This window comes from Pteropus medius, unplaced genomic scaffold (genome assembly GCF_902729225.1).
Source record: "Pteropus medius unplaced genomic scaffold, Ma_sr-lr_union100, whole genome shotgun sequence".
Taxonomy (NCBI): Eukaryota; Metazoa; Chordata; class Mammalia; order Chiroptera; family Pteropodidae; genus Pteropus; species Pteropus medius.
The window spans coordinates 16,239,063-16,266,069 of record NW_024347791.1 but is presented as its reverse complement, the minus strand read 5'-3'; the positions used below and the strand labels follow the sequence as shown (position 1 = coordinate 16,266,069).

At 36.6% G+C, this 27,007-nt stretch overlaps 1 protein-coding gene across 1 annotated transcript in view; it reads left to right on the top strand.

Annotated features, from left to right (window-relative positions):
- CDK14 (cyclin dependent kinase 14) overlaps nucleotides 1-27,007 on the top strand; it is a 503,580-nt gene that overhangs the window by 373,392 nt on the left and 103,181 nt on the right. The window contains exon 12 of the mRNA XM_039878136.1: nucleotides 13,630-13,678. Coding sequence (XP_039734070.1) covers nucleotides 13,630-13,678 — 49 coding nt within the window. The remainder of the gene's footprint in view (nucleotides 1-13,629; nucleotides 13,679-27,007) is intronic.

Sequence of the window (27,007 nt, the reverse complement as noted above, 5' to 3'; positions counted from 1 at the left end):
AATTTTAAATGGGATTGTTTTCTTAATTTCTCTTTCTAGTAGTTTGTATGTGGTATAAGGAGGTGGTCCAGTATCTTTTTTTTTTTTTTTGCATGTATCTGTCTAGTTTTCCCCACACCGTTATTGAATAGACTGTCTTTATTTTATGTTCTTGCCTCTTTTGTCATAGCTTAAATGACCACATAGGTGTGGATTTATTTCTGGGCTCCCTAGTCTATTCCATTGATCTATGTGTCTGTTTTTATGCCAGTTCCATGCTGTTTTGATTACTATAGCCTTGTAATATAGTTTGATATCAGGTAGTGTGATACCTCCAATTTTGTTCTTCTTTATCAAGATTTCTGTGGCTATTCAGGGTCTTTATGGTTCCATATACATTTTAGGATTGTTCTAGTTCTGTGAAAAATGCCATTGGTATTTTGATAGGAATTGCATTGAATCCATAGATTGCTTTGTGTAGTATGGCCATTTTAACAGTGTTAATCTTGTCTATCAATGAGCATGCCATGTGCTTCTATTTATTTATATCTTCTTCAGTTTCTTTCTTTAATGACCTATAATTTTCTGAGTATAGGTCTTCTGCCTCCTTTAAATTTATTCCTTGGTGTTTTTCCTAACGCAATTTTAAATGGGATTGTTTTCTTAATTTCTCTTTCTGGTAGTTTGTTATTGGTGTATAAAAATGCAAGTGATTTCTAAGTATTAATTTTGTATCCTGTTTATTGAAATCATTTATTAGTTTTAATAATTTTTTTGGTGAAATATTTAGAGTTCTCTAAATATAGTATCATGTCATCTGTAAATAATAAGTTATTTTTACTTCTTTTTCTTCTTTTACTTCTTTTTCTTGTCCGATTGCTGAGGCTAGGACTGCCAACACTGTCTTGAGTAAAAATGCTGAAAATGGACAACCTTGTCTTATTTCTGATATTAGGAAAAATGCTTTAACTTTTCCCTATAGAGTACGATGTTAGCTGTGGGTTTGTCATATATGGCCTTTATTATATTAAGGTATGTTTCCTCTATTCACACTTTTCTGAGAGTTTGTATCAAAAATGGATGCCAGATTTTATCAAACGTTTTTCTGCATCTATTGATATGATCATATGATTTCTATCTTTCAGTTTGTTAATGTGGTGTATCACATTAATTGATTTGCAAATATTGAACCAAACTTGCAGGAATAAATCCAACTCAATCATGGGGTATGATCTTTTTAATGTATTGCTGAGTTTAGTTTGCTAATATTCTGTTGAGTATTTTTGCATCTATGGTCATCAGGGATATTGGCCTATAATTTTTTTTTTTTTTCCTAACGTCTGGTTTTGAAATGAGGATAATGGTGGCCTTGTAAAATGAACTTGAGAGCCTTCCCTAATCTTGAATGTTTTGGAATAATTTGAGAAGAATAGGTGTTAATTCTTCTTTGACTGTTTGGTAATATGCCCCTGTGAAGCCATCTAGTCCAAGACTTTTGTTTGTTGAGAGTTTTTTGATGACTAATTAGATTCCATTAGTAATAATTGGTCTGTTCAGATTTTCTGTTTCTTCTTGACTCATCTGGGAATGATATATATGTATATGAAAATACATAGTATGTATAGGGTTTAGTACTATCTGTGGTTTCAGGCATCTTAGAACATATATCTCTCACAGGTAAGTGCGGGGGAGACTATTGTAACAATTCAGTTTCTCACCGATAAACCTGTAGGTGGGATTATCTTTATGAATTGTGGAAACTCATTTCAGTGCAAAGCAGAGAATATCTGTATTGACTTTCTCGGTATCTGCTTCAAGAATTTTACATTTATTTTCACTAGAGGGCGTCCATAATGGTGGAGACTAGTAGAGCATCTAGGAAATGCCAGAGAAAATTTAGTAGATTAAATTTTCAAGGAGAAGCAAAGTTCTTCAGATTGCAGCTTTAACAACAACAATTAAAAAAATCCTAAGTAGTAGACTGATTTCATTACTCTTACTCTTGGAATTTTATAAAATTTGGTTTGGTGGATATGCATACTGCATCTCACCAAAGTTGATATGGAACATCAATTACTAAATAAAAACTTCTCTGTCTCTTCAGTAATCCTGTTACTCCCCACCCAAGAGGATTGATATTCTTATATACTGTCCAATTTGTATGATTTGGTTAAAATCATATCTAAGAAAAGAAATTAGAGTTTTAGCCTAAGGGGTAGAGATCAAAATTAAATGAAGACACAGATAATTTTTAAGGTACTGAAGGAATTGTCATCTCCTTCAAAATAGGACATTAAAGTTGTTATGTGCCATTGGCATTACCATGAACCAGCCATACGTTATTGCTTTCTTTAATTTGTAACTTGATGTTTAATATTTGTCCTGCTCACAATGCATGCCAGCAAGTGTATAGCTAGAAATCTATGCATTGCTAAAAGTCTTCCACATCTCTTGATTCTGAACAACTTTAAAAATCAAGATCTTAGAAAGGAGGATGAGGAGATTGGAAGTTCAGATCTAAAACAAGAAAACTCGATTCCCGTGTTCACTTTGGGTCTCGACCACCATGCTTTGAGTAGGAAGCAGTGTCTCCAGGGAAGGAGTGGGGCTCCACAGACCAAAGCCTTGCACAGTTGACCATCTCGAACAGTGATTCCACGGCACTATGAAAAACTCATGACTAAGTGGTTGAACCAAGGGTAGGAAGGAAGAAGGATTTTCTCTCTTCTGTCTCTGGGACGTTGGAAATACAGAGAACAGCATGGTGTTTGTAATCTGCAAAGTTGGGCACATTTTTTTGCATTTGAAAATTCTTAGAAACTATTATCAAAAATTTAAGCGCTAGTTGGTTGGTGATACTATTTGCATTGTACAATTTTAACTGTTTGCCAAATGCTTTCACGTGCATTATCTGACGAGGCCCTCGTAACAGGCAGGTAGACAGGAAGATGAAAGAAGCTGAAGCTTGTTGTCGAAACCCCTCCCTCATGGTTTAAGGTAACCCTGGGCCAGAACTGGATGTAGTAGTCAATTCCTCCATGTTTAAAACACGCCACTCTAAAGCCAGTGGTATTTGTTAAGTATTTGTTAATTGATCACACCTGTGTAGTGAGCTGGGTTTCAGTTCATCTTGCCTGAGTTCTGCAGGGCTTGCCTCCAAGCTGCAGGTTGGGTTCAGGTCTTTCCACATGTCTCTCATCTCTCGTGGAGCAGCAGCTAAAAAATAATGCTCTTCTTGTGACAAGACGCAGAAGTACAAGGGGAAGGCCCAGCGCCACAGGCACATTTCAGATCCCCGCTGATGTCACTGCTACTAACATCCCATCGTTCACACAAAATATCAGTGGTGCAGAAAAGTATACCCTGCTCATGAAGGTGGGAAGAGGGGAGAGAGGAAATATTTGATTAATAATAATCTAATGTTCCATACTAGGTCTTCTCACTTAGTAGGTTTGTCAGCTACTCCTGGCTAAAATAAATTAATTGCCTTCTTTAAAATGATGCTGACTTTAAAACTTCTTTAAGCCAGTGTCATAGGGCTTCTGCTGCAAGACAAACACTTGATGATGGAATAATTCTTATGCTAATACATAGGTGAAAAAAAAATATTGGTTTCCATTATTTAAGGAGTAATATTTTACCCCCAAATATTCAAGTCAGACCAATAGGGTGATAAACTGACTATTAATAATTAGCTCAGTTGTAAGATCCGATGAAATGTTCTTCATTTATACGTGTCCTTGATACAACACTATCAGAGGGCCTTCATGGCTAACAGATAATAGTATTTGCAGTAGAAATTATTTTAAGAGGATACAAGTGTGTGAGTACCCAGATGCCTTTGCCTCTAGAGCCAGCTTTGTAAACCCAATTAATAATCTCTTGACTGTAAAAGAAAGGAGAATTTATATTCTCTCAGAATGCCAATCCTTGCTCTCCGCTGGTACTTTAGAAGCATAGAATTACATATAAGGTCTTAAGAGTATTGACGTGTCTGTGATTTCTGCTAATTTCTTTAACTGTCGCCTCAAGAGGGATAGTTTGGGGTAGCTAGGCATTTACCCTCCTTAGAGTAATGTTGCTTTTAACATACCATATGTCTGCCTTGTATATGTATAACATAACTGTGCCAGATGCCCAGTTTCTCAGGCATATTATTAAAAACAGTTGTAGTAGTAATAATAGCTAACAGGTATTGAATGTTTATTATGTGTCAGGCACTTTTATTAGCTCTCAAGATGCATTTTCTTATTGAACATTCACAGTTAACTCTATAAGATAAATACTGCTATTATCCCTTTGTGTGGTATAGGGAAACTGAGGCACCAAAAGATTTTTTTGTTTTGTTTTGTTTTGTAAGTAATATGTCTAAGGCCACTAGAACTTGGAAGACATTTGTTCAGCATGTGCCGTGTATACAAGACAGATTTGTTCTCCTAGACTTAAAAGGGTAAGACACTTGCAGCATGTGGAAAGAGAAGTTGAGAGTAGGGAGAGTATGTTGTGCATGTTTTCTTTTTAATAGGCTTTATTTTTTTTAGAGCAGTTTTAACAGCAAAACTGAACAGATGGTACAGAGATTTCCCATATGCCCCTTGTCCCCACACATACACAATCTCCCCCATTATCGGCATCCCTCACCAGAGGGGTACATTTGTTACAATCAGTGATCCTACACTGACACATCATTATAATCCAGAGTCTATAATTTACATTAGGGTTCTCTCTTGGTGGCGTACATTCAAAGGGTTTGGTCAAATGTGTAATGACATGTGTCCATCATTACAGTATCATACAGAGTAATTTCACTGCCCTAAAAATCCTCTGGGCTTCATCTATTCATCCTTCCCTCTTCTTTAGCCCCTGACAACCCCTGATCTTTTTACTATCACCATAGTTTTGCCTTTTCCAGAATGTCGTATAGTTGGAAGTACGTTTTTTATTGCAGGTTACAGGAGCTTCGATTTGTTTGTGCTGCTTGGGGATCCCAGCCCTTTGGTAACCAGACTGGGAGAAGAGCCCTGATTCAGCCTCTGCCACCAGTCTGCCTCACGGCCTCGGGCAACTTGACCTTTCTAACCTCAGCTTACTCTTTTGTAGCATTAAGTGGTTAGACTACCTGATTGCTCCAGTCCTGTTTAGCTCACACTTCCTCTGGGGAGGTTCTGAGTACTCTCTTCCTGATCTCTTTCCCCTTTTGCAGAGTTTAGATGGAGGGATGGGTGGAAACACTCAGAAGTGAGACAAACTCTTTCTTCTTTGTTTTCTGGGCTCTGTAAAGATTCATTCTAATTTGTGAATAGTACACCGTAGACTTTAATAAAATGCCTAACTGATTCAACTTCACCTCTCTAGAGAAAAACGTCTCATGGAAAGAGAAGTAGTTAGTACTTGACTTTTAGACTGAGAAGTCCTCGCCTGGGATATGCACTCACACACATATTTGATTGTAAGAAAAACCAAATGCCATCAGAAATAAGAGCGTTTAGTGACTATAGCAGAATGTTTGTTTCTAGAAGTCGCTCGGAGATTACTCACTTTTAAAAGCACACCATTGGTAATTGAAGGATGATTTGCTGCACCCAAAGCAAGCCAAGATGCTGCAGTCTCCTGTTTTCAGAACTGAAGATGGCTACTGAGCATTTTGAGATAGCTACTCTGAGTGACAGAGACAGGGCGGTGCGATTGTGCAACATTAATATGTCACATCAGAGCCCCTCACCGATTAAGATTTTAACGATTAAGATTTGACACACTAGAGCTGTGTCAAATCTTAATCGTTATATATTTTGACAATATCAAGTGTTTTAAAGCTGTGGATTGTGATTGTGGAAACATACATATTTTTTCTAAAATGCCTGTTCGGATCACTGTGCTTTTTGGAGCTGACCAAGATATCTAAAATTCCCATAATTTAGAACTAGCATAGCCTTCTCTATTTGGGGTAAACGTCTTCTACAATGCATGAATTCTGCTTTACTTCTGTTCTAAGGATTATAGATGGTTTCAATCCATCTTTTTTATATCTTGAGTAGAGTATCAACTGAAATGTTTGCTGCTGGCTTGGTTTTCCTAGTAAATATGAAAAGGTGAAATCTTGCGAATACTTGTTAATATAGTTTTCGTCTATTGGTGATCCCTTAGTATTGGGTCCTATGATTTATTGTGAGCAACTTATGACCTCGTATGTTTTGTACACTGCTGTATCCCACAGTGCCTAGAACAGTGCCTGGCAAACAGCAGGCATACAATAAATATTTGTAGAATGGATGAGAGAATGAATGAATACTCGTGCCTTCTATTCTGAAGGATTTAAGGATATTATCTGTTACCTAAACAATTAAACAAGGGTGATTGTTTGAAATGTCACCAGAGTCATTTGTCAACAGTTCACCCTTCTACAGGACTGGAGCTTTTTTTTCCTCCACTGAAGCAATCTCGAGGTCTTCCAGTCACACACTTCTGCCAGGTGATAGGATGGCCATGGCTTTTTGTGTAAATTGTTACTGCTTTCTTACAAGCTCTGTAAGGAAAAGTAAATGCATTTGTTCAAATGCAAAAATCCTAAAGAACTTAATTGTGAATAGTCGAATATATGGTTTAGAGCAGTTCATTATGAAGTATATCTAACATTTCCTATGGCATTTTACACATACTCATTTTTATATTGACATGTGTATTCCATGGTATTATTTACACAGGATGATATTAAATCCATTTGCAAAAGATATACTAAAATTTGACACTTTTTACGATCTCTATTGCTACTACTCCTTTACCTCCTCTCACTCCACACCGCCCCCCAACTTCCCCCCCCAAAAAAAGGAAGACAGTGTTAGCTTACAAATTCTGGCTTAGCCTTGCAAGACCTTCGAATATACTTGGTGTTTTTTATTTGATGGTGGATTTAACTATTTATCTTTTATTTTTTGTCATTGAAGTTAAACACATAGCAGTGTTTTATAGTATGCGCAAAAGAAATTGTGAAAAGGGAATGCGGAGAATAACAATTAAAATTATTCTTCTGGAGCATATCATATATACTGATATGCAAAAGAGTTATTTCCAGTTTAGGTTTTATCTTCACTTGGATTCAAGTCTGCTTTCACAGTGCCCTCCAGCCATTTAGGTGTAGCTCTTTTAAGCTGGGACATTTTGGAATATGTAGCATTGTTCTCCAGTTGTTTTCCTATGGTCTTTCAACGCATTGTGTTGTAGTGCATAAGTAAACATGGCAGTCTGAGGGAACACCTTCCCAGCCTTCGGTCCCCCTACCCTCATCATGTTTCATAGCAAGTGATTTCTTCCCTGTTCGCTCTCCTCTCTGGTCTCCCACTGTGCGTGATCATCCTCTGCAGTGTCCCTGCAATAAGAGAAGGTGAAAATCAGCCTGCAGGTTTAAATTAATTGCGTTCCTCAGTTATGCTATGAGTTAACCAGTGCTTTAAATCACAACATTTTAAACTTCTAGTTTAAACATAATTGGTAAGAGAAAGCTGACCTTAAAGTAGTCAGTGACAGAGTAAACTTAACTGAAGAAGAACAGTGTAAAACACTCATATGCAAATACTCAACTAATCTGATAAATTTATTCATAGGCAGTGGATATCTATTTTATTAAATATACGTGTTATTGATTTAGGACACTAATATAAACTTATTGTTTTCAAAACTTACATGGCTAATTGTGTTGCTTTTATTCAAATAGAACATTGCTTTTATTCATGATGGAAATAGTTTTTAAAATATAATCTTTTAGTCAAATATAAACGTAATGCATGCTCATTGCAGAAAATGTTAGAAGAGGCTCCATTTCAAATTGTGTACCTTAGAAGTTAAGATTTGAATGATGCTGTTGGGTTTAAGAGATCAGGTCCTGTGTAGGTTACTCAATCTAGTTTCAGATATCTGAGTTTATCCTGTCTTTATTTGGAAAAGAAACAGATGCGGTTAGTGGCTCTGCCTCTGGGCTCCCAGGGGACTGTATCCATATCCACATTGTAGCACTTTTCACTCCGTATTTGCAATTCTGTATTTACATTTCTGTAACACTGAACTTTATAACCAGGACTTACTCATTTTTGTGTGCCCATTGCCCAGTCCAACGCCTGGCACACAAGCGGGTACCCAGGTGACATTTGCTAAAAGAATTAAGAGTTTATGTGAAGTGATAGAAGGTAAATGTAGGATGTTTCACTATCAATTTTGGCTCTTATGCACAGATAAAATTGACATATTGCATCTAAGAAAAAAAATTCTATTAGCATATCCTGTCAAGCTCTAAATAGAAGCAGTTCTTAGAACTAATATTTGTGTGTCGTCATTAATTGCTGAGACTAATAATTTACTTGGAAATGCAAGATCGTATTAATTTTATCTGTAATGGAATTCTCGTTCTTCCTGAAATCATAGCAATTGTTAAAATTGCTTCATGGGGAGGACAAAGTTAAGGCAATCAAATTTGTTTTACAAGGACATTTGATGTAATTAATTTTTAAAATATATCTTACTTTTTTAAACCAGACCAGATAATAATAATGATTTTTAAAAACCTTTATAAAAAGAACCATTCTTCCCATTTCTCCTTTCATTGTCAGTTAATCCTCAAACCTAGAATATGCCTTTAAATTTCTTCTGTACACCAACTGGCTATGTTTCATCTGGTATAATGCAGTCTAGTAGAGAGTAACTCAGACATTAGACATTCTTTTGAAACAAATAAATACATAATTGTTCGTGAGCACTTTTGCCTATAACTTCAGAGCAACGGATATTTATAATACGGCCTGATCTTCAGCTAATGCACAGCATGATAGCATAATGGTTAGCTTCTGTACTAATTGGTCAATGCCTGTGCTTTGCAGGTTATGAAATATTTTGACAGCAACCCCTTCTTGAATGATGACTCTGAGACTCTGCCAGAACTTTAAATAACTTTAGAATCATCATGGAAAGATTAATGTGTTCTCAGGGGAATGTTTGAGTTGTATATGTAATTCCAAATCTTTGAAACCTGGAAATTGGGCATCAGTAAGTCCTTTCTGAGTCATCCTAACCCCTACCTTTCTGTCACACTCCACTTCCAATTTATCAATAAATTTTACTGGCTCTACCTTTTAAAAAGTTTCAGATTTCCCCCTTCTCACTGCATACACTCTGTTGCCAAGTCATATCACCTCTATCCTGAATGGGTGTAATAACCTTTTATTGGTCTCCCTGCTTCCAGACTTGCCTCTGGCAGTGTGTTCTCCAAACAGAAGCCAGCGTGATTCTTTCTTTTTTTTTTTTTTTTTTTTTAAGTTTAGACGATATTTAAAAGCCACAAAAGTTCTGCATAAGCTGGTCTTCTGCCTTTCTGCCCCATCTCTCTGTTGCAGTCTCTACCCATCTTTCCTGCTCTAGCCACCTTGTCCTCCAGGCTCACTCCAGCCTTGCATATTCCCTACTCACTGGAACATGAGCTCCCTATAGGCAGGAAGGTTTTCAGTTTGGTTCTCTCCTGTATCTTCAGCCCCAAAAAATATACCTGGTGCAGAGTAGTTGCTCAATAAATAGTAATTGGATGAATGAATCCTTGCACAGTATTTCCAATCATTCCTTTTGAATAAACTCTGTGTTTAGTGATAGGAAGCTAAGTGTGTTCTTAAATTTCTGTTTGTTCTTCTGATCTAATGGTATTCTTCTATAGGAAACATATTGTAACAAAAGCAATATAAATCCTTTTGATTCTGTCCTTTAAAAAGCTTATAATTAAAAGCAGACAACACTGACAAAAGATACCAACAAAATATTAAGCAAAATTAAGCCCATCGAGTAGTAAATTATTAAAAAGAAACAAGATCAATATGAAAAAGAAACCATTTAATTTTACTGGGGGATGTACAAACAAATCTCATCTAAATGGAAAGAAACATCATATTATTATGTATAAAAAATTTATATCATCCTTTCAGATGAATATATATTTTAATGAAACTCCAACCAGATTTCCAACAGGAACTTTGTTTATTTTGTTGGTTGACTGCTTTGTTTGAACCTCTCCTTTCCTCATCACCCAACCTAAAGTGTCGCTCTCAAACGGGTCACTCTACATCTCCTTGTTTTACTTTGTTAGAACACTGTCTTATTTCAAGCTTTATTGAAATATAATTGGCACACAACATTGTCTAAGTGTAAGGTGCATAACTTAGTGATTACCACAATAAGCTTAGTTAACACATCCATCACTTGATATAGTTACAATTTTTCGTTGGTTTGTTTTGATGCGGTGAGCACTTTTAAAATCTGTTCTCTTGCATCTTTCAGCTACACCATGCAGTATTGTTCATTATAGTCTCTGTGCTGTACGTTACATTCCCAGAACTTATTCATCTTATAACTGGGCGTTTGTACCGTTAGACTACTTTCACCCATTTTCCTGTGCCCCTGCCACCAACCACCAGTCTGTTCTCTGCTTCTATGAATTTGGATTTTTTTTAGATTCCACATGTAAATAAGATCATGCAGTATTTGTCTTTCTCTGTCTGACTTATTTCACTTAACATACATAATGCCCTCAAGGTCTGTCCATGTTGCTGCAAATGGCAGAGTTTTCTTTTTTATGGCTGAATAATATTCTGTTATATGTATACACCATATTTTCTTTATCCATTCATCCATCTTAGGTTGTTTCCATATCTTGGCTATTGTAAATAATGCTGCAGTGAACTTAGGCGGGTAGGAATGTATTCGAGATAATGATTTCATTTCCTTCAGATATATACCCAGAAATGAAATTACTGGAGAATATGGCAGTTCTATTTTAAGTTTTTTGAGGAACCTCTATACTATTTTCCATAGTGGCTGCACCAGTTTACATTTCCACCAAAAGTGTAGAAGGATTCCCTTTTCTCTACATCCTAGTCAGCACTTATCTCTTGTCTTCTTGATAGTAGTCATTTAAATAGGAGTGAGGTGACATCTCATAATGGTTTTGATTTGCGTTTCCTTGATGATTGGTTAGTGATGTTGATTTGCTAGGTGGTTGTTGGCCATTTGAATATCTTCCTTGGAAAAAAATGTCTGTTCAGGTCCTTTGCCCATTTTTAATTGGATTATTTGGGGAGTTTTTTGACTATTGAGTTATATGAGTTCTTTATATATTTTTGATATAAACCTCTTATCAGATATGAGGTTTGCAGATATTTTCTCCCATTCTGCAGGTTGCCTTTTCATTTTGTTGATTGTTCTTTTGCTGTACAGAAGCTTTTTAGTTTCATGAAGTACCCCTTGTTTATTTTTGCTTTTTTTGCTTGTGCTTTGTGTATCATATCCATAAAATCGCTGATAAGTTTCCCTGTTTTCTTCTATGGTTTCAGTTCTTACACTTAATCTTTTAATCCTTTTTCAGTTAATTTTTATGAGTGGTGCAAGATAGGTGTCCAGTTTTATTTATTTTCATGTGCATATCTTGTTTCCCCAACACCATTTATTAAAGAAACTGTCTCTTCTCCATTGAGCATTTGGCTCCTTGTCAAATACTAGTTGACTTTATACGCATGAGTTTATTTCTGGGCTCTAGTCTGTTCTATTAGTCTATTGTCTGTGTTTATGCCAGTACCATGCTGTTTTGATTATTATAGCTTTTGTAATACAGTTTGAAATCAAAAAGTGTAATACTTCCAGTTTTGTTCTTTTTTTCTCAAGATTGTTTTGACTAGTCAGGGTCTTTTCTGGTTCCATAAGAATTTTAGGGTTGTTTTTTCGATTTCTGTTAAAAAAAAAAAAAAGCCACTGGAATCTTGATAGGGATCGCATTAAATCTATAAATGACTCTGGGTAGTATGAACATTTTGTCAATTCTTTCAATTATGAGCATGAAACATCTCTATCTGTGTCTTCTTTAGTTTCTTTTATCAATGTCTCATAGTTTTCAGTGTACAGATCTTTCACCTCCATGGTTAAATTTATTCCTAGGTATCTTACTGTTTTTGGTGCTATTGGAAATGGGATTGTTTTCTTTCTTTCTTTCTTGGATAATTTGTTATCCATATATGGAAACACAACTGATTTTTGTATGTTGATTTTGTGTTCTGAATTCTTTATTAGTACTTTTTTTATTTTTGGTGGAGTTTAAAGATTTTATATATATATAATCCTGTCATCTGCAAACAGACTGTTTTACTTCTTTTCCATTTTGGATGCCTTTTCTTTCTTTCTCTCTTCTTTTCTTTTCCCTTTCTTTCCTTGCCTAATTTCTCTGGCTTACACTTCCAGTGCTATGTTGTATAGGACAGGTGAGAGTGGCCCCTTTGTCTTGTTCCTGATTTTAGAGGGAAAGCTTTCTCTTTTTCACCATGAAGTATATTAGCTATGGGCTTTATTGTGTTGAAGTACCTTCCTTTTCTATGCAATTCGTTGAGTGTTTTTATCATGAATGGATGTTGAATTTTGTCAGAATCTTTTTCTGCGTTGATTGAGATGATCATGTGACTTTTATCTTTCATTCTATTAATATATCATATTTTTTGACTTCGATATGGTGAATCATTCTTATATCCCAGGATGCATACTATAAAAGAGACATTATATTTTCATTACTGTGGGAAAATGAAAAGTAACCTGTTGGCATCTATTTAAATGTAAAATATGCATACCATTTGCCAAGTAGTTCTATATTCAGGTATCTATCCAACAGAAATGAGAGCATCAGTGTAAAGAGATAGATGTGGAAGGATATTTATTACAGCATTGTTTTTAAGGTGAAAGGAACTGGAAGCTACCTAAGTTTTCATTAGATTGAGAATGGCCAAATAACTTACAGTACTTCTATCCTATGGAATGTCAATAGAATTTTAAAACAATTGTTACGTCTGTTTTCCTGATTTGAAGGACTATCTACTATATATCATTATATGACTAAAAAATTTTCAGAGAATGTTTATTGTACGATCTGTTTTAAAAAATTAAAATGGTGTACATATTCGTATATATGGTTAGGTTTGTGTTTATTAACATAAGAAATATGTGGAAAGAGACATACCAGTCCATTAATAACCACTATATCATCAGGAGTGAAAAATGGGAACAGGAGAGATTATCAATATCTATTCAATGCTGCTTTTTTGTTTAACTTGGTAAAACAAATGTTACATTTTAATTTAAAAGATAATAAAGGTTGTTCAACGATAAATGTAAATATACGTTAAAGGACATTGCTAGTTTGGCTTTGAGCATGTGTAAATACCATATAGTATACGAAAGGAAAGCCAGCATTACCGTATTTGGTTAGAGATGCCTTCATAAAGAATACAGCAGTTCTCACTTGACCAATGTGTCAGTATTCTCCTATAAATCGGCTTACATTTTGGAAGTTTGGAGTTTGTGTTTCTTTTTTTGACTCAATTGAAATTTAGTTATTGTAAGAAATAATCCCCAGGAAACCAGATTATGAAACAAATCACAATAGAAAATAACGCTTCGTTGTTTAAAATGTTAAGATCTTCTTATTTCACTCTTTGTAACTGCTCGATCTAAAGACGGTCACCTACTTTGGCTAGCATAATATGGCTAAATTGAACACTATCTTTTTAAAAGTCGAGTTTTTTAAACATGCTTACAATATGTACATTCGAAACAAAGATTGTTTATCATTTTTCTTTTTTATTTCAGAACGCTTTACCCTGTACAGCTCTAAAAACCTTAGACAAGCATGGAATAAGTAAGTCTTTGTACAGATTGTGCTCGTTCTCTCTCTCTCTTAATTTTTAAAACTCTCCTGATAAGTTGTCATGACATTTTTTTCCTTTTTTCATTAAATTATTCATTCATCCATATATTTAACCATTAACTAGTTATTAAGCCTTAACTGTGTGCCAGCCACAATCTTCAGCCTCAGCCAACACTGTGCATGAGTTTGGGTTCCTAAGGTAATGTGGCATTGCCTCAGAGTTGTAAATCCTAAAACTTATTGTGGTCAATCTTCTTGTAACTAATTTCAAGAAACATTTTGGCATCAGCAAAATAGCATTTGTTAAGTACAGTAAAATGATTGACTTTCTAATCTAAATAAAGTTGGTGCCAACCTTTGAGCTAAATAAAATTGATCTTTCAAATTTTTTCAGTTTACCCATTTTTCCCCTAAGCCTCATTGAGAAACTAAATACATACATCACTTGATTTGTATGTACTCCATTTATTTAATTTCTATTCTCTTATCTGACCCGTTGAAATAGTTTTATTCTATTGGTTTTGAAATTTGTTGACATCTGTATATCTGAGTTTCTCAGGTTATTTAGAGGTCTTTTATTGCAAGCCAACCTGTTAGTAAATCATTGAAAGTTGGAAAGTAGAGTAATTGAGTCACTCATTTCATTGTGAGTATCATGTTTCAAGCATTATGCTGGGAAAACATATCTAGAACTGCTTTGATAAAATATACTATAATTTGTCATAACAAAAATTTATCTAAGGGGAATTTAGTGTTATTGTCTCACTTTTTACTGTTATAACACTTTAATTTTAGATACCATCAGTTACGAAAATAAAAAATAAAACCTTTTTATAATAAATACTTTTAATTAATGCTGTCAGTAGATACAGTAGACAGCTTATTGTGAGGAATTCATGGAATAAATACATTAAATTCCTCAGCCGTTTATTTGAAAGATCTGGCAATTTATTTTGATTACATTTATACTTAGAAGAACATTCCGGTATAATTATTTTTGTCTAACACAAGGCTTTGCATTTGCCATTTGAAGCCTGTTCTTAATATCTAGAGTCTCCCTAATACCTAGGAAGGCATGTCCTCTGTGTTTCTCACCATTTGACCTCCCCGCCGCCACCCCTGTGAAACACACACATACTTATTTTACTGACCAGTGGTCTAACATATTTTAATTAAGTGCTTTCATTGGCCTGGTATTATATAAGGTATATAGTTCCTACCTTAATGAAATGATCAAACACATTCCTCTCTCATAATTGCTTAAAAAATCTTTTACATTCAGTCTGAAATACTGAAGGAAGTATTACATTTTCATGTAAAGTTTTTTAATTAGTTGATAGAATTATAGTTAATGATTTTCTTTTAATCTCTGCCATCACATTTAGTTTAAAAAAAAAAATAGAAGTAACTCAAAGTTATTTTTCAACCAGGTAACCACTTTATGAAACAATTCTTGATAAAGCACTTGAATCTCTAACTTTATATCTGAATAGGAAAATCTGGCAAATCTATATATAGCATTTGTAGAGAATAGCCTCCAATTTAAATAACTCTCCATTTCCTTCCTTCAGAGAGACAGAGCTAGAATGGCCTCCAAATTGCTCAGGAAAATATATGGCAGCCCTTATCCCTTTAAAATTGTCTACAAAAAATGAGGGGAAATTTGTGGACAGTGCTGCAATATTTCTTCCATCTGTCCTCTTGTGGATATGACCCTTCACCATTTACACCTGGCCCCCTCCATTCATTCGTTTTTGCGACTTGTATTTAGCCATCATAGTCACTCTAACATATACGCCCCAACAAGTGGCCTTTCTTGTTCGACCATTCCATAGTGACTCGTGAGATGCCTCTCAGAGAAGATATTTAGTTACATTACTTTATCCCAGGAGAAACTAGATAAATTCATGTCTTCCAAAAAGAAAAAGAAAATTGAAGTAGTATTCAGGTTTGCATTGTTTCTCTTCAGTCTGACCACTTACAATCTGATGCTTTCCTTTCTCTGAGAGGTTATCGTTTATGTCACAACAAAAGTAGGTTCACTGAGAAAATTCAGGATATGCATCCTCTGATAGTGCTGCTTTAGAAATTTTAAAAACTATGTACATTGTTCTCAATCTCTAAATTTTTCTTAAAAGATGCTAAATGTCAATAAGTGTGCTTTTACTTTTGAAGACAGATAAGAATTTTTCAGAATATTATTTTTTACAAAATAAGAACACAGTTTCTCTTTAAAATATCACTTTAGAGATATTTGATTTGTTATTTGCATTTTCCATAAACATAGGATTTGTAATTTTTCTACCAAAAACAAGGTCTAAAATACTGAAGGAAGTATTGCATTTTCATATAAAGTTTTTTTAATTAGTTGATAGAATTGTAGTTTATGATTTTTTTTAAATCTCTACCATTGCATTTGCTTTTTTTAAAAAAAATTAGAAGTAATTCACAGTTATTGAATAAACTGAATCCCAACCTTAGATGACATTTAAAACATTTTAGGTATAATATTAAAAGCTGAGCTTGAGGTAAAATTTTAAAATTAGAAGCATGACTTGTTTAGAACCATGCTATTTTTAAGTCCCCTGTAAGTCTTGTTTTTGTTGCCCTAAGGATTTATTTCAGAAAACACTAAATAATAAAGTGATCACTAAAAGTATTATAAAAATACTTCTGGTATCCCAGTGTTATGTATTGAATCCTTAGAGCCAAGCTATAGCCTCTAGCCAATTCAAACCCAATACAATTCAGAGAGAACTGAGAATTCAGAGACATTAATTATGTTATTGATTCTTCCGCCAAATGGACTTGTGACCTGGCAACTGTCATTGACATTTCAACATTTCTCACTTCAGAGTGAGGTCTAGATTTGGAAGAACTGCAATTAAACACTATTAAGCAAGTGCCGGCTTTCTCCATCGCTGCTAACTAATTTGCTTGTCTACAGCACAATTACAAAACTGAAGCAATTGGTAAATTCTCTTGTACAGCAGTAATAGGTTCAAAATAGAGAGAACTCATTTGCAAGAACTAATTTGAATTCAGTTTAGATGGGTTAATAAAAAATGGGTAGGTTAATATAAAGAAGTAAGTCACTGTTCAAAATTAAGTAATAATGTCTTTAAAAATATATATTAACTCAGCTATTAAAACTAGTGGATATGTTAACCTGTCTGAGAGAGTAAGAATTTCTTGAGAAATGAATCCTCAAGTCTCTTTGAACGGCTATAACGTCTGACCCAGATTATTTGGGGGCCAAGTCTGCCCTAGGTAACACCCATGCAGTTCCCTGCTGACTTCATTTATATAGTAACCGTGGGCATAATTTTACTCTTTGAAGGATATTTTTAGTATTCTGGGCAAACAAAGCACTGATGGGAGAAAAATATCAAAAGATCTAGCAGATATCTCAACTCAAAGGGATAGTATAAAGGAGAAATCTTAATTATGGGATTGAGAATAATGAATATATATTAGTAAAGAAAAGAAAGTTGTTTTATTCCCTTATATTGGAAGTATATGTATGATCAGGGTGGGCTCTTCCTGCTCAAAGGGGATTTTGGACTACAGGGATACAGATCTTAACTTTATAAATACATGTACTGTTTTCTGACTGCCTTCAAAACATTCCATTTTATTTCATTGGAGTTATAAAGACTCTCCCTATTTTTCTTCCACATCGCTCTATTTATAGTTGTCTGACATTGGCATGTGTGTGCAATCAACCAAGAATTTCAGCCACTTAAAAGATCTTTTATTATTTTGGCTGGAGAAGAAGCCTTAGTATGTATTCTCCAGCAAAGTTAAGGGTAGGATTCCAGGAACACATTTGCTTGTTTTGGAACTTTTTAACAGCTGAACAATTTTGGAGGTTTGAAAGTAACAAAAAAAAAAAAAAAAAAAAAAACCTGAGGATAAACCACCAGAGTCACAGAAGACAGATTTGAAAACATAGCATGTAGTTGATAAAGCAGAGCCTGTCCACAGACTTGACTAGGTATAGGCCAACCTTATCCTGCTTGCTCCTCCCATGTGCTCTAGTTCTCCTTATAATCCTTCTCATTAGTTAAGTCCAACTGGATTTCCCCTAAGAATTTAAAAATTGATCTTTTAAAACGTGTGATAAACACAGAGACATTCTCATGAAGCTACCTTTATGGAGCTACAAAAATAGAGAAGAAGAAAACGTTTATCTGTGTATGTTTGAATATATCAGCAGAGTCCTAATTTAGATGATTTAGAAATGTTTTCTAACTTCGTATTCTTAAACTTTCCTTGAATGTTTTACCTAATTTTATGATCAACTTCCAGTACGTAAAGATGATTTGCTACACGTGCATAAAACAAAATGTATTTAAAATAATATTGAGAGGAACAACAAATATCGCTCTGTGTATGTTGGTGGTTCTCTACTATGTTCTTCTTGCTGTTGTATATAATTGTTTACCATTAAGGTTTAAATCAATTGACCTTCACAAGAAATGGAAAGGTCCTGTTTTCTACTCTACCTTATTCTAAGTTAATCCAGAGTTTTCTGAAATAATAATATACTTGCCAAGTAAGTTAGAGCTTTCAGTTTCTTTACCAGTTGTTCAGATATTAGAAGGTAGTAAGGACAGTTATCGACACCAGGAGGAGCAGTTGAGTTGAGCCAGATCTTTAAATCATCTTTCTCCACTGTTACATTTTTTTCATTGTTGATCATTTTTTGTTATAATTCTATTTACTTCAAAGTAACAGTTTTAATTTATTTAGTGCCTGGAGATTTCTTCTTGCAATATTTTCAAAAAAAAATTATTTTTTTACATCATCAATGCACTTTTTTCGTGGTGGGTTTATTGAGGTCACAAGCTCCAAAGCAGACATTTTGGAATTCCATTCTCTTAACTCAAAGGATGAACTGGAGCTGCAGTTGTCAACTGCTCAGCTCTGCAGATTTGAGTGGAGCATAAGGAGGCTACGTGAGGTGTAGTTTCTCAAAACACCCTTGAAAATGTAGTTTTCAAAATGAGACAGTCAGATCCAAGCAGGTCTCTTGTCTTGGCCTCGGATAGCCACGCGTGGCAATGTTTGGAGGTCCCAAAGTGTCCTCTACCTGCTTGAAAGTCACAGTTCAGAGCAATTTCTGGGGTGTTCATTTTCACAAGAATGAATTATTAGTTCAGGTAGTAAAAGCATTATGTAGCTGAGATGTTTATTAGATCCATTAAACCCCTTACCGCCTAACAGAGAGCAGCTCTTCTAGGACTTTGCAGAGTGGATTCTTGAAAGGGAAAAAGAGGACGTTCTAAAATAGGAGCTGCTTTCCAGGCTCTGGGGGCAGTCCTAGAAAGCCTCAAAGTAGACAGCAAAAGGTCTGTCCAAAGACACGGGTAGGGGGCAAGTGACAACAGGACAAAGAGAAAGCTATCCAACGGAAAGTTGGCAAATTTGCCAAAGGCCTAGTCCTGGTCACTAATAGTAGCAACAGCATAAATGTGATAACATGTGAAATGTTCCTAGTCACAGGCCCAACATCCACTCGTTCATTGATCCATAGTCATGCAGCAATGGGGAGAATAGTGGTAATTAACATTTGGACAGCCTTCCACAGTATAAAGATTGCTTTCCTATGTGTTGTCACACCCTTGTATCCTCATAACAATCTTGGGAGGTAGTCGGGGAAGATATTACCTCCATTTTATAGCTCGAAATAAAAAACTTGCTCGGATCACATGATCCATGCTGTTGAAAATTATAACTCGGAATGTGTGGCCTAAAGTGAATCTTATGAAAGAAATATTACCAATTTTAAAACCTGATGTTTGAATAGGCTTATCAGTATCTGATTTTATTTTGTTTTTGCTGTAACTTTGGGCAGAGAAATCTCTTCTGGGAACTGATGTTACTCATTCCCAGTCTAGTTTTTAGGTGTCTGGAGAGCTGGGAAAGAATAGAAACCTGACTTCCTCAGTCCCGGGGGAATAGAGTTCGCAGCAGACTGGCCACTCACATCAACTCACGCCTCTCCTGTGCCACTGCTGGGTCGTGCACCACTTGGATAAAGCTGGGTTTGTGACAGTCTCACTGCTAGAGATGACAGGCTGCTGGCCACCCACTCAGACCATAGTAGTGATATTTGTCTCCTACTCCACACAGCTCCCACTGACCCCAGGAGATTATCCTCTGTCGTTTTGTGTCATTGCTGGATTTCTTATCCATGTCTTTCTTTTTGAAGTGAAGAAGTCACTGTCATTAATAACCCCTGGTGATGGGACAACCAAGGGTAAGCCCTGTGCGTTTGGCGTCTGTCAGGCACGCGTTTTTCATTCCCCTTCTGATAGAAAATAGCCATCTTCTCTCTCAATAATTGGCAGTATGTGCCAGGCCTCGGAGTTGGCAACAGCCATTGTTTTTCATCCTTTCAGATTATGTGTTGGATTCCTCGTCCAATAGCACACTCTCATGGTGCAGCTAATACCTTCCTTCTGCCATCCGGCTCATTAAGGAATGAAACCCAGCCATGCTTCTGAAGTGGCACAGAGCTTCCAGGAGCAGCTGGGCTGTGCATTTCCATGAAAGGAGGCCGATAGAACTAGACTCTCTCAAACTGTTCCCCAAAACAGATTCTAGAAGTGTGAACTGAAGAAAACTCTTCTGCTTCTTCAAAAGATAAAACAGTGTTATTTATATTCTGTGACTGCCGTAACAAATTGCCACAAATTTATTGGCGTAAAACATCCCAAAGGTATTATCTCACAGTTCTGTTGGGCAGCAGTCTGGATGGGCTCAGCTGGTTTCTCTGATCTGGGTCTCTCAAGGCCAAAATCAAGGTGTTTGTTGGTAGGCCTGGGCTCCATCTGGAGGCTCTAGGGGAGCATCTGTTTCCAGGCTCAGTCAGGCCGCTGGCAAAATTCAGTTCCTTCTGAGGCCGAGGCCCTGTGTCCTTGCTGCTCATCAGCTGGGAGCCTCACTCAGGTCCCGAAGGCCACCTCCATTCCTCACCATGCTGCCCACTCCTCAAACCAGCAGCAGTGCAACGAGGCTTCCTCACACTTCAAATCTCTCTTACTTCCCCTTCTACCCCCTCACTTCTGTCTCCAGTAGGAGACAGTCTTCTGCTTCTAAGGCTCACATGTATAATTTAGGAAAATCTCCCTATTTTAAGGTCTATACTATAGCCTTAATTAATTACATCTAGAAAATCCCTTTGACATGAAAGGTAACATATTCACAGGCTCCAGAGATTGACAAGTGGACATCTTTGGGGCCATTCTTCTTTCTTCAAGTGGGTGCTGGGGTTGCCTGTTCAGTGATGAGTCACAGGGGGAAGCCAAGCAGAGGGGCAAACCCAGCCCTCTCCAGGTCAGACAGTTTGTTTTGCCTGGTCTCTGGCCCATCAGGTGATAAGGACAGGCCTCTCTGACTGTGATGGTTCCGCGTTGCTCAATTCAAAATTATGTGTAAGAATGAAATTCTTTTCCACCCCAGCATGGAGAAAAAAGAGATTTTTGTCAGAAAGCTCATAGTCTCTGAGAGAACTAAACGTTTGACCTGGCATTCTGTCCCCTCTAGATCAGTGCTGTCCAATAGAACCTTCTCGGTTAATGAAAATCTCTCTCTGCACTGCCCGGCCAGCAGCCATTGATCCCCTGTGGCTAGTGAGCCTTGAAATATGGCTAGTGTGCCTTAGGAACTAAATTTTGAATTTTATTTAAATTTAATTCATTTAAATGTAAATAGCCACACGCTTAGCTGCCTTATTGGGCAGCACAGCTGTCTATCAACAAGTAAACTATTCGTCGAAGTGCCCACCAGTGTAATAGAAGTGTGAATGTATGCTGCTTTGGAAATGCCACGCTCAAGAGCCCTTGCATTTTGCACTGACGTGTCCAGAGATCTTGCTTTATATTTTTGCTTTTCACTCCCGTCTTTTATTTGTAAACACTCTGAGAAGATAATAGCTCTGGAGAACCAAATAAGTGTAATAAATCTGCAGAGGGAATAGAAGTATCAAAGAACATCAAGCAGATATTTCTTCCCCTCCTCCTCCCCTCTACAAGCCAGGCTGTTCCCTCCTGAGGGGCACTGCCTACTGCAAGCCTCTATTCCTTTTTCTTTCTTTCTCCTGTTCTCCCTCTCTCCCTCCGTCCCTCTCCCCACCCTCTCTCTCCCTCTCCCTCTCTCCTTTGGGGAACTACTAGGGGTTAGACACACAATTCTCTCCCTGTTTTGAACTCCCTTAAGAATTCACCTCTCTGCCGTTGTTCTGGGGCCCCTTGATCTCCCCTCACTCTACTGAAAAAAATACTGTAAAAGCTCAGCTTCCTCTGTACTACTTGCGAGATGCTGTTGAGAGGGCCTCCATTTTCTAAATAAGCCTCCCACGGGCCCCTGTGGGTACATGTGTTAATTCTTCAGCTTCAGAACATTGAAAATGAAGACATTTTAAAAAGTGAAGCTTGAACAGAAATGTAGAAGTTTTTACTGTTCTTCATTTATAAGAAACAGCACCTATGAGATCCCTTTCCTCAACATTTGCTTATATCATTTTGTTTTGATTAAGAAAATGTATATGAATTTAATGAACTGTCAGTCTCAAAATTAAGATGAACATAAAAAGTCACTGAAGAAAGAGATGATTTTAACAGCAATGTCATCTTTTGTATCCATCGTCCCTACTCACACTTTACTTTGGTTGCTTATCAGAAAAATTAGGATTGGACACGGGGCCCAGTCATTTGTGGGGATAAGGAGTCCCCCTCCTAATTTGGGGAGACTTTCTGTAAAACTGAGGTTCAACTTCCACTCTTTGTGAACATGCTGTTAATAGACTGTCCATGTTGACATGTGCGGCTGACATCTGTGTAGACAGTGGTCCCACTACTTTGTAAGAATACACAGTCAATAAATATTGTCAATATGAACCAAGAAAGAATTAAAAAAGAGGAAGGCTGCAAAAGCTCATAATTGGCACAAATGGCAAGAAAATGCCTGAAACCAGCATAATCTTTGGTGTCATAGGGACCAAGTTCCCATCCTGCATCCCCTTCTGGATCACATAATATTCAAGAAGCTCATTAACCAGTCCGAGCCCCAGTTTTTCAATCTTTAAAACCCGTAGCAGGATTTTGTGAGGACTGAATAAGATACGGGTGTAAATGATGGGGCACGTTTGGCAAACGATAGCTTAGCTCCTGTCTGTTTTTCAGCACACCCCATCCTCCTCTGCCAGCCAGAGAGTTTCATTCAATTCTAAATAAGCAACTACACTTGAACATAAATATCACTGCTATATAGGTTCCCCAGACATCTTCTGGGATATTCCTACTATCTATCTAGGAGCAGGTACTGGACTGCTTGGTCACAAAATCATTTTTTAAATACACTTCTTATGTGGAAACAAGATTCCTCCCTTCCCCAACAGTTCCTTCCTAAGAGTGATATGTTAACAAATAGCATTGTACATAATTAATGTAAAACTGTGATTTATCCTAAGTCTTGAAACACATTTATTAGACAGTTTTTCTAATTAGATTGAAAGAGACCCATAGACAAACACTGTTACCAAATTCAAGCATCTGTTAGACCTTTTCCATGGTGCTCTCCGTATGTGAACTAAAGGGAAGCCTACACCAGGTACATAGGGCCTGAGTGTCCACTTGACGTTGGGGTTTCAGTGGTAAGAATGAAAGTAATTTTTCTTGCTCTTTCTGGCTTTTAAGTGGAGAGGACAGATGACTTATCTCTGGAAACACAATGAATGAGGCTGGGAGCATGGCTTTGGTTTGGTACACCTGTTCCCATGGGGAGCAGACTGGTAAAGGACTCCAAAGGAAACTTGGCTTTTTTCTTTCAGACGCTAAACCACGTCCATACCCTAAGGCACAAATCCCCTGCTGCCTTGTTACATCCATCATGGGAATGACTTTAGCAGTAGATTTCATTATGTCTTTAACAACAACAAAGATGCATTCAAATGCCTTTAAACACATGTATACAACCCCAAGTCAGTTTTTTTTTTGTCTTATCCAAAAGAGTGTTTTTAGACCATTTTGACATCTTTAGAGTTCAGAAAAATCTAGTAGCAATTTATAGTTGAAGTCTCATAGTGAGTATATATTTGTGGATGTTATTACTCAGACTATAAATGAGATATAAATGAACATAAATATTAACACAAAGGAACTAATATTCTGGCCCTTGTTGCATTGTTAGACAGTGTATCTTCGTGTATCTGTATGTGAATTCTCTGCTAGTCCTCAGCTATATTTAATCCCTCAAGACTTGATACACAAACATAATACCAAATAGAGAACTTCCCTTAAATTATTCAAATCTCTCTATAAGTGATTTTGCACTCTTCCTGCAATGGAAAACATTTGATCATAAATTCAATTAAATCAGCCATCATCTTTGTGATGTTTGTCCAGCTAAATCCTTTAGTGACTAAACTAATAAACATACCAGCTGTGTATGTGTGTGTGTGTGTGTGTGTGAGAGAGAGAGAGAGAGAGAGAGAGAGAGAGAGAGTTAGCATTAGCTTATGGCACAACTGTTGTGGAAGAATCAATTTGAAGTAAAGATGAAGAGTAGTTCTCATTTCTGAGGCCAGATTTTGACCACTTCACTGCAGCCAAGGTTTAAAAGATCAAATTCTTAGTGGGAATAAAATCATGTATACTGTATTTCTTTAAATACATTGGCTTTTATTTTCCAACTCAGAGCCCAGTTTTAATATATTGAATTTTAGATCAAAATGGATAAACTTTGGAGATGTTAGTAAAAGCTTTCAAGTCATGTCAACCATTCTTCTTCCTCTTCTATGCCTTCTTTTTTCTAGTCAAAACAAAGAAAAAGTTACTGTCGACACACTGTTAAGTTTCTCAGGGAAAATGCCATAATAGTACTATTTCTTATATGTATGTCAGCTCAAAAGGTAAATGTTGATTGTTTCTCATCGTGATCCTAAAGCCTTTCAGACATCAGATAGAACCAGCTGCCTCCCCTCTTTTCTATGGTACCTTTACTACTGATCCTACTAATTTAAATATAACCGAACCCTATTTATGTATAGTTACATCTGTGTATATCCATGTGGCCTGTAGAGGACAGCATGTTCTGGGGGATAAAGGTTAGCGGACAGCTACTTATCTCCATAAAATATAAGATAAGCAACTGATTTTTTTTTTTTTCCTTAAGCAAAACAAGTCAGTTTTCTCTAGTAGAGAAGCCTGAGTGGCCTCATGCTTTGATTGTCTGCCCCTGTCTACCACTTCAGGTATCAGCTTGGATGGCAAATATTTTTATGATTTGGCTCAGCCATTTTGAAGGCTATGTAATTAAGGATTATGCCAGGTTTCATGCCTTTGCTTCTAAATGGACCTAAGCACATCATTTTATTTATCAAGATGAATACAGATGGAATTTTCCATTCGTCTCTCATTTCTTGCCACCTTGAACTGAAGTTTAGAATTTCAGTTGAATGATACCCACAGTTCTAATTTTATTTGTTGGTCAAGTGAGGCTTTATCTTCCTATCTTAGAATTCAGCTACCTTACATGTCTTACTTCTTGCTTGTGACCCCTTAAATAATTCTAACGTCTGTTATTTTTCCCAAGGAAGTGAAAAACATTTCCACAGCGATATTTTCTACCCATTATGATTTTAGGCTCCTTTTCTTACCAGCCAGCACATCTTTGGCGTAATCTCTGACCCAGCCCACTTCTCTATAGCTACAATCATGGATTTCTCAATCCAGTCTCTACTCTTCATCTAAAGAACCAAATCCTCCCAGTGTATAAACGACACAGTTCTTTTTAAAATTTTTAGAACTTAATAGAAGCTACAGCAGATCTTTTAAGGATAATAGAGCAGCACAGTCCACTAGATCTTTATGTGCTGAGGGAAATGTTCTATGTCTGCACTGTCTGGTCTGGCTGCCGCTCGCCACACGTGGCTAACGAGCAACCTAAAATGCGGTTAGTGCAGTTAAGGAACTGAATTTTTTTTATCATGTTTAATTTCTGTTTAAATTTAAATAGTCACATGTGGCTCGTAGCTACCAAACTGGACAGTAGAATAGAACATGACTTCTGATCAGTTTGTAATAAATGTTTTACCAAAATATATAGTGAAGTAGATTAGATTTTGCAGCTAAAAATCTACTGCCCAGACTTTATTCTCTTGCTTATTTCTTTCTCATAACTGTAGGCCTAAATCCAAATCCTCTAACTCTGTCTCAGGATTTTCCCTCTCAACATCTGAGAGATTTTCAATTTTCAAATTCTTCGATTTTGTTGAATATTGAACATTTCTCTCTTGGGTATCCAGATGGAGTTTCAAAGTGTGGCATTTCAGCCGCTCTGGTTCTGAGGGCACTGGCCATATCGCTGTCTAAGGTCAGGTTTTTTTCCTAAATATAGAAATAAATGAGGAAATGTGCTAAAATCTGTCAAGCTATATACAAGCTTGACACAACTTAGACTATTTCCTCAATGGAGCCTTCCTCCCCACCCACTGCCCGCCCGCCCTCCATCTCTCCTCTCAATCTCAGTCTCAATCTCTCTGAATTCTCTCTCTCTCTCTCTCTCTCTCTCTCCTCTCCTTTAAGTAGATGATTGATAGATGTTGTAGATAGATAGGTGGTAGATAGATGAAATAACGAATATTATATACATCATTTCGAAGTCCAAGATCATCCATTAGTAACTATATTTTTGTACACCATCCGTAAATACTTATCTCCGGTTTTCTACTTATGCTAATATTGTTGGTTTTAAGACATGAGACCTTTGTATACGGTTTGTGTCATATCACTAGCTTCTGCCTCATGTTACAGACGCGCCTGAAAACACTCTTACCTACTATACCTGGCAGTTAAGTAGTTGGATCCCAAATGATAATAAATGTACAGCTTTTTAATGCCATTCATTTATCTTTCATCTATTTCAGCTTTAAAGATAGAATTAGTTCTCAAGAAGATAAACAGCTCTAGCACTTATGCCAGTTTGGGGTTTCTTTAAACCACAGTAATTCAATGGTACCCTTCTGTTAGAAATCATTTCCTGTTAAAGAGCCAAGTGTGAAGTTAAGTCAGGAGTAAAGGAATACGCAACTCAAAGGTTGTGCTTGCTTTCAGCAAAGACAGCCTCAGCCTATTCTGTGCTCACCATCGGACCACCCTTTGTAACCCCCATCCCCCCAGAGCCACAACCTCCACACAATGAGAGAGGGACGCTGGAATGGTTGGCAGTCATGTTGTTCTCTAAGAGACTGACCTCTTGGGAAAGCATAAGGCACAACAGAGCAGAATAGAGAAGGGTCACGAAATTCTCGTC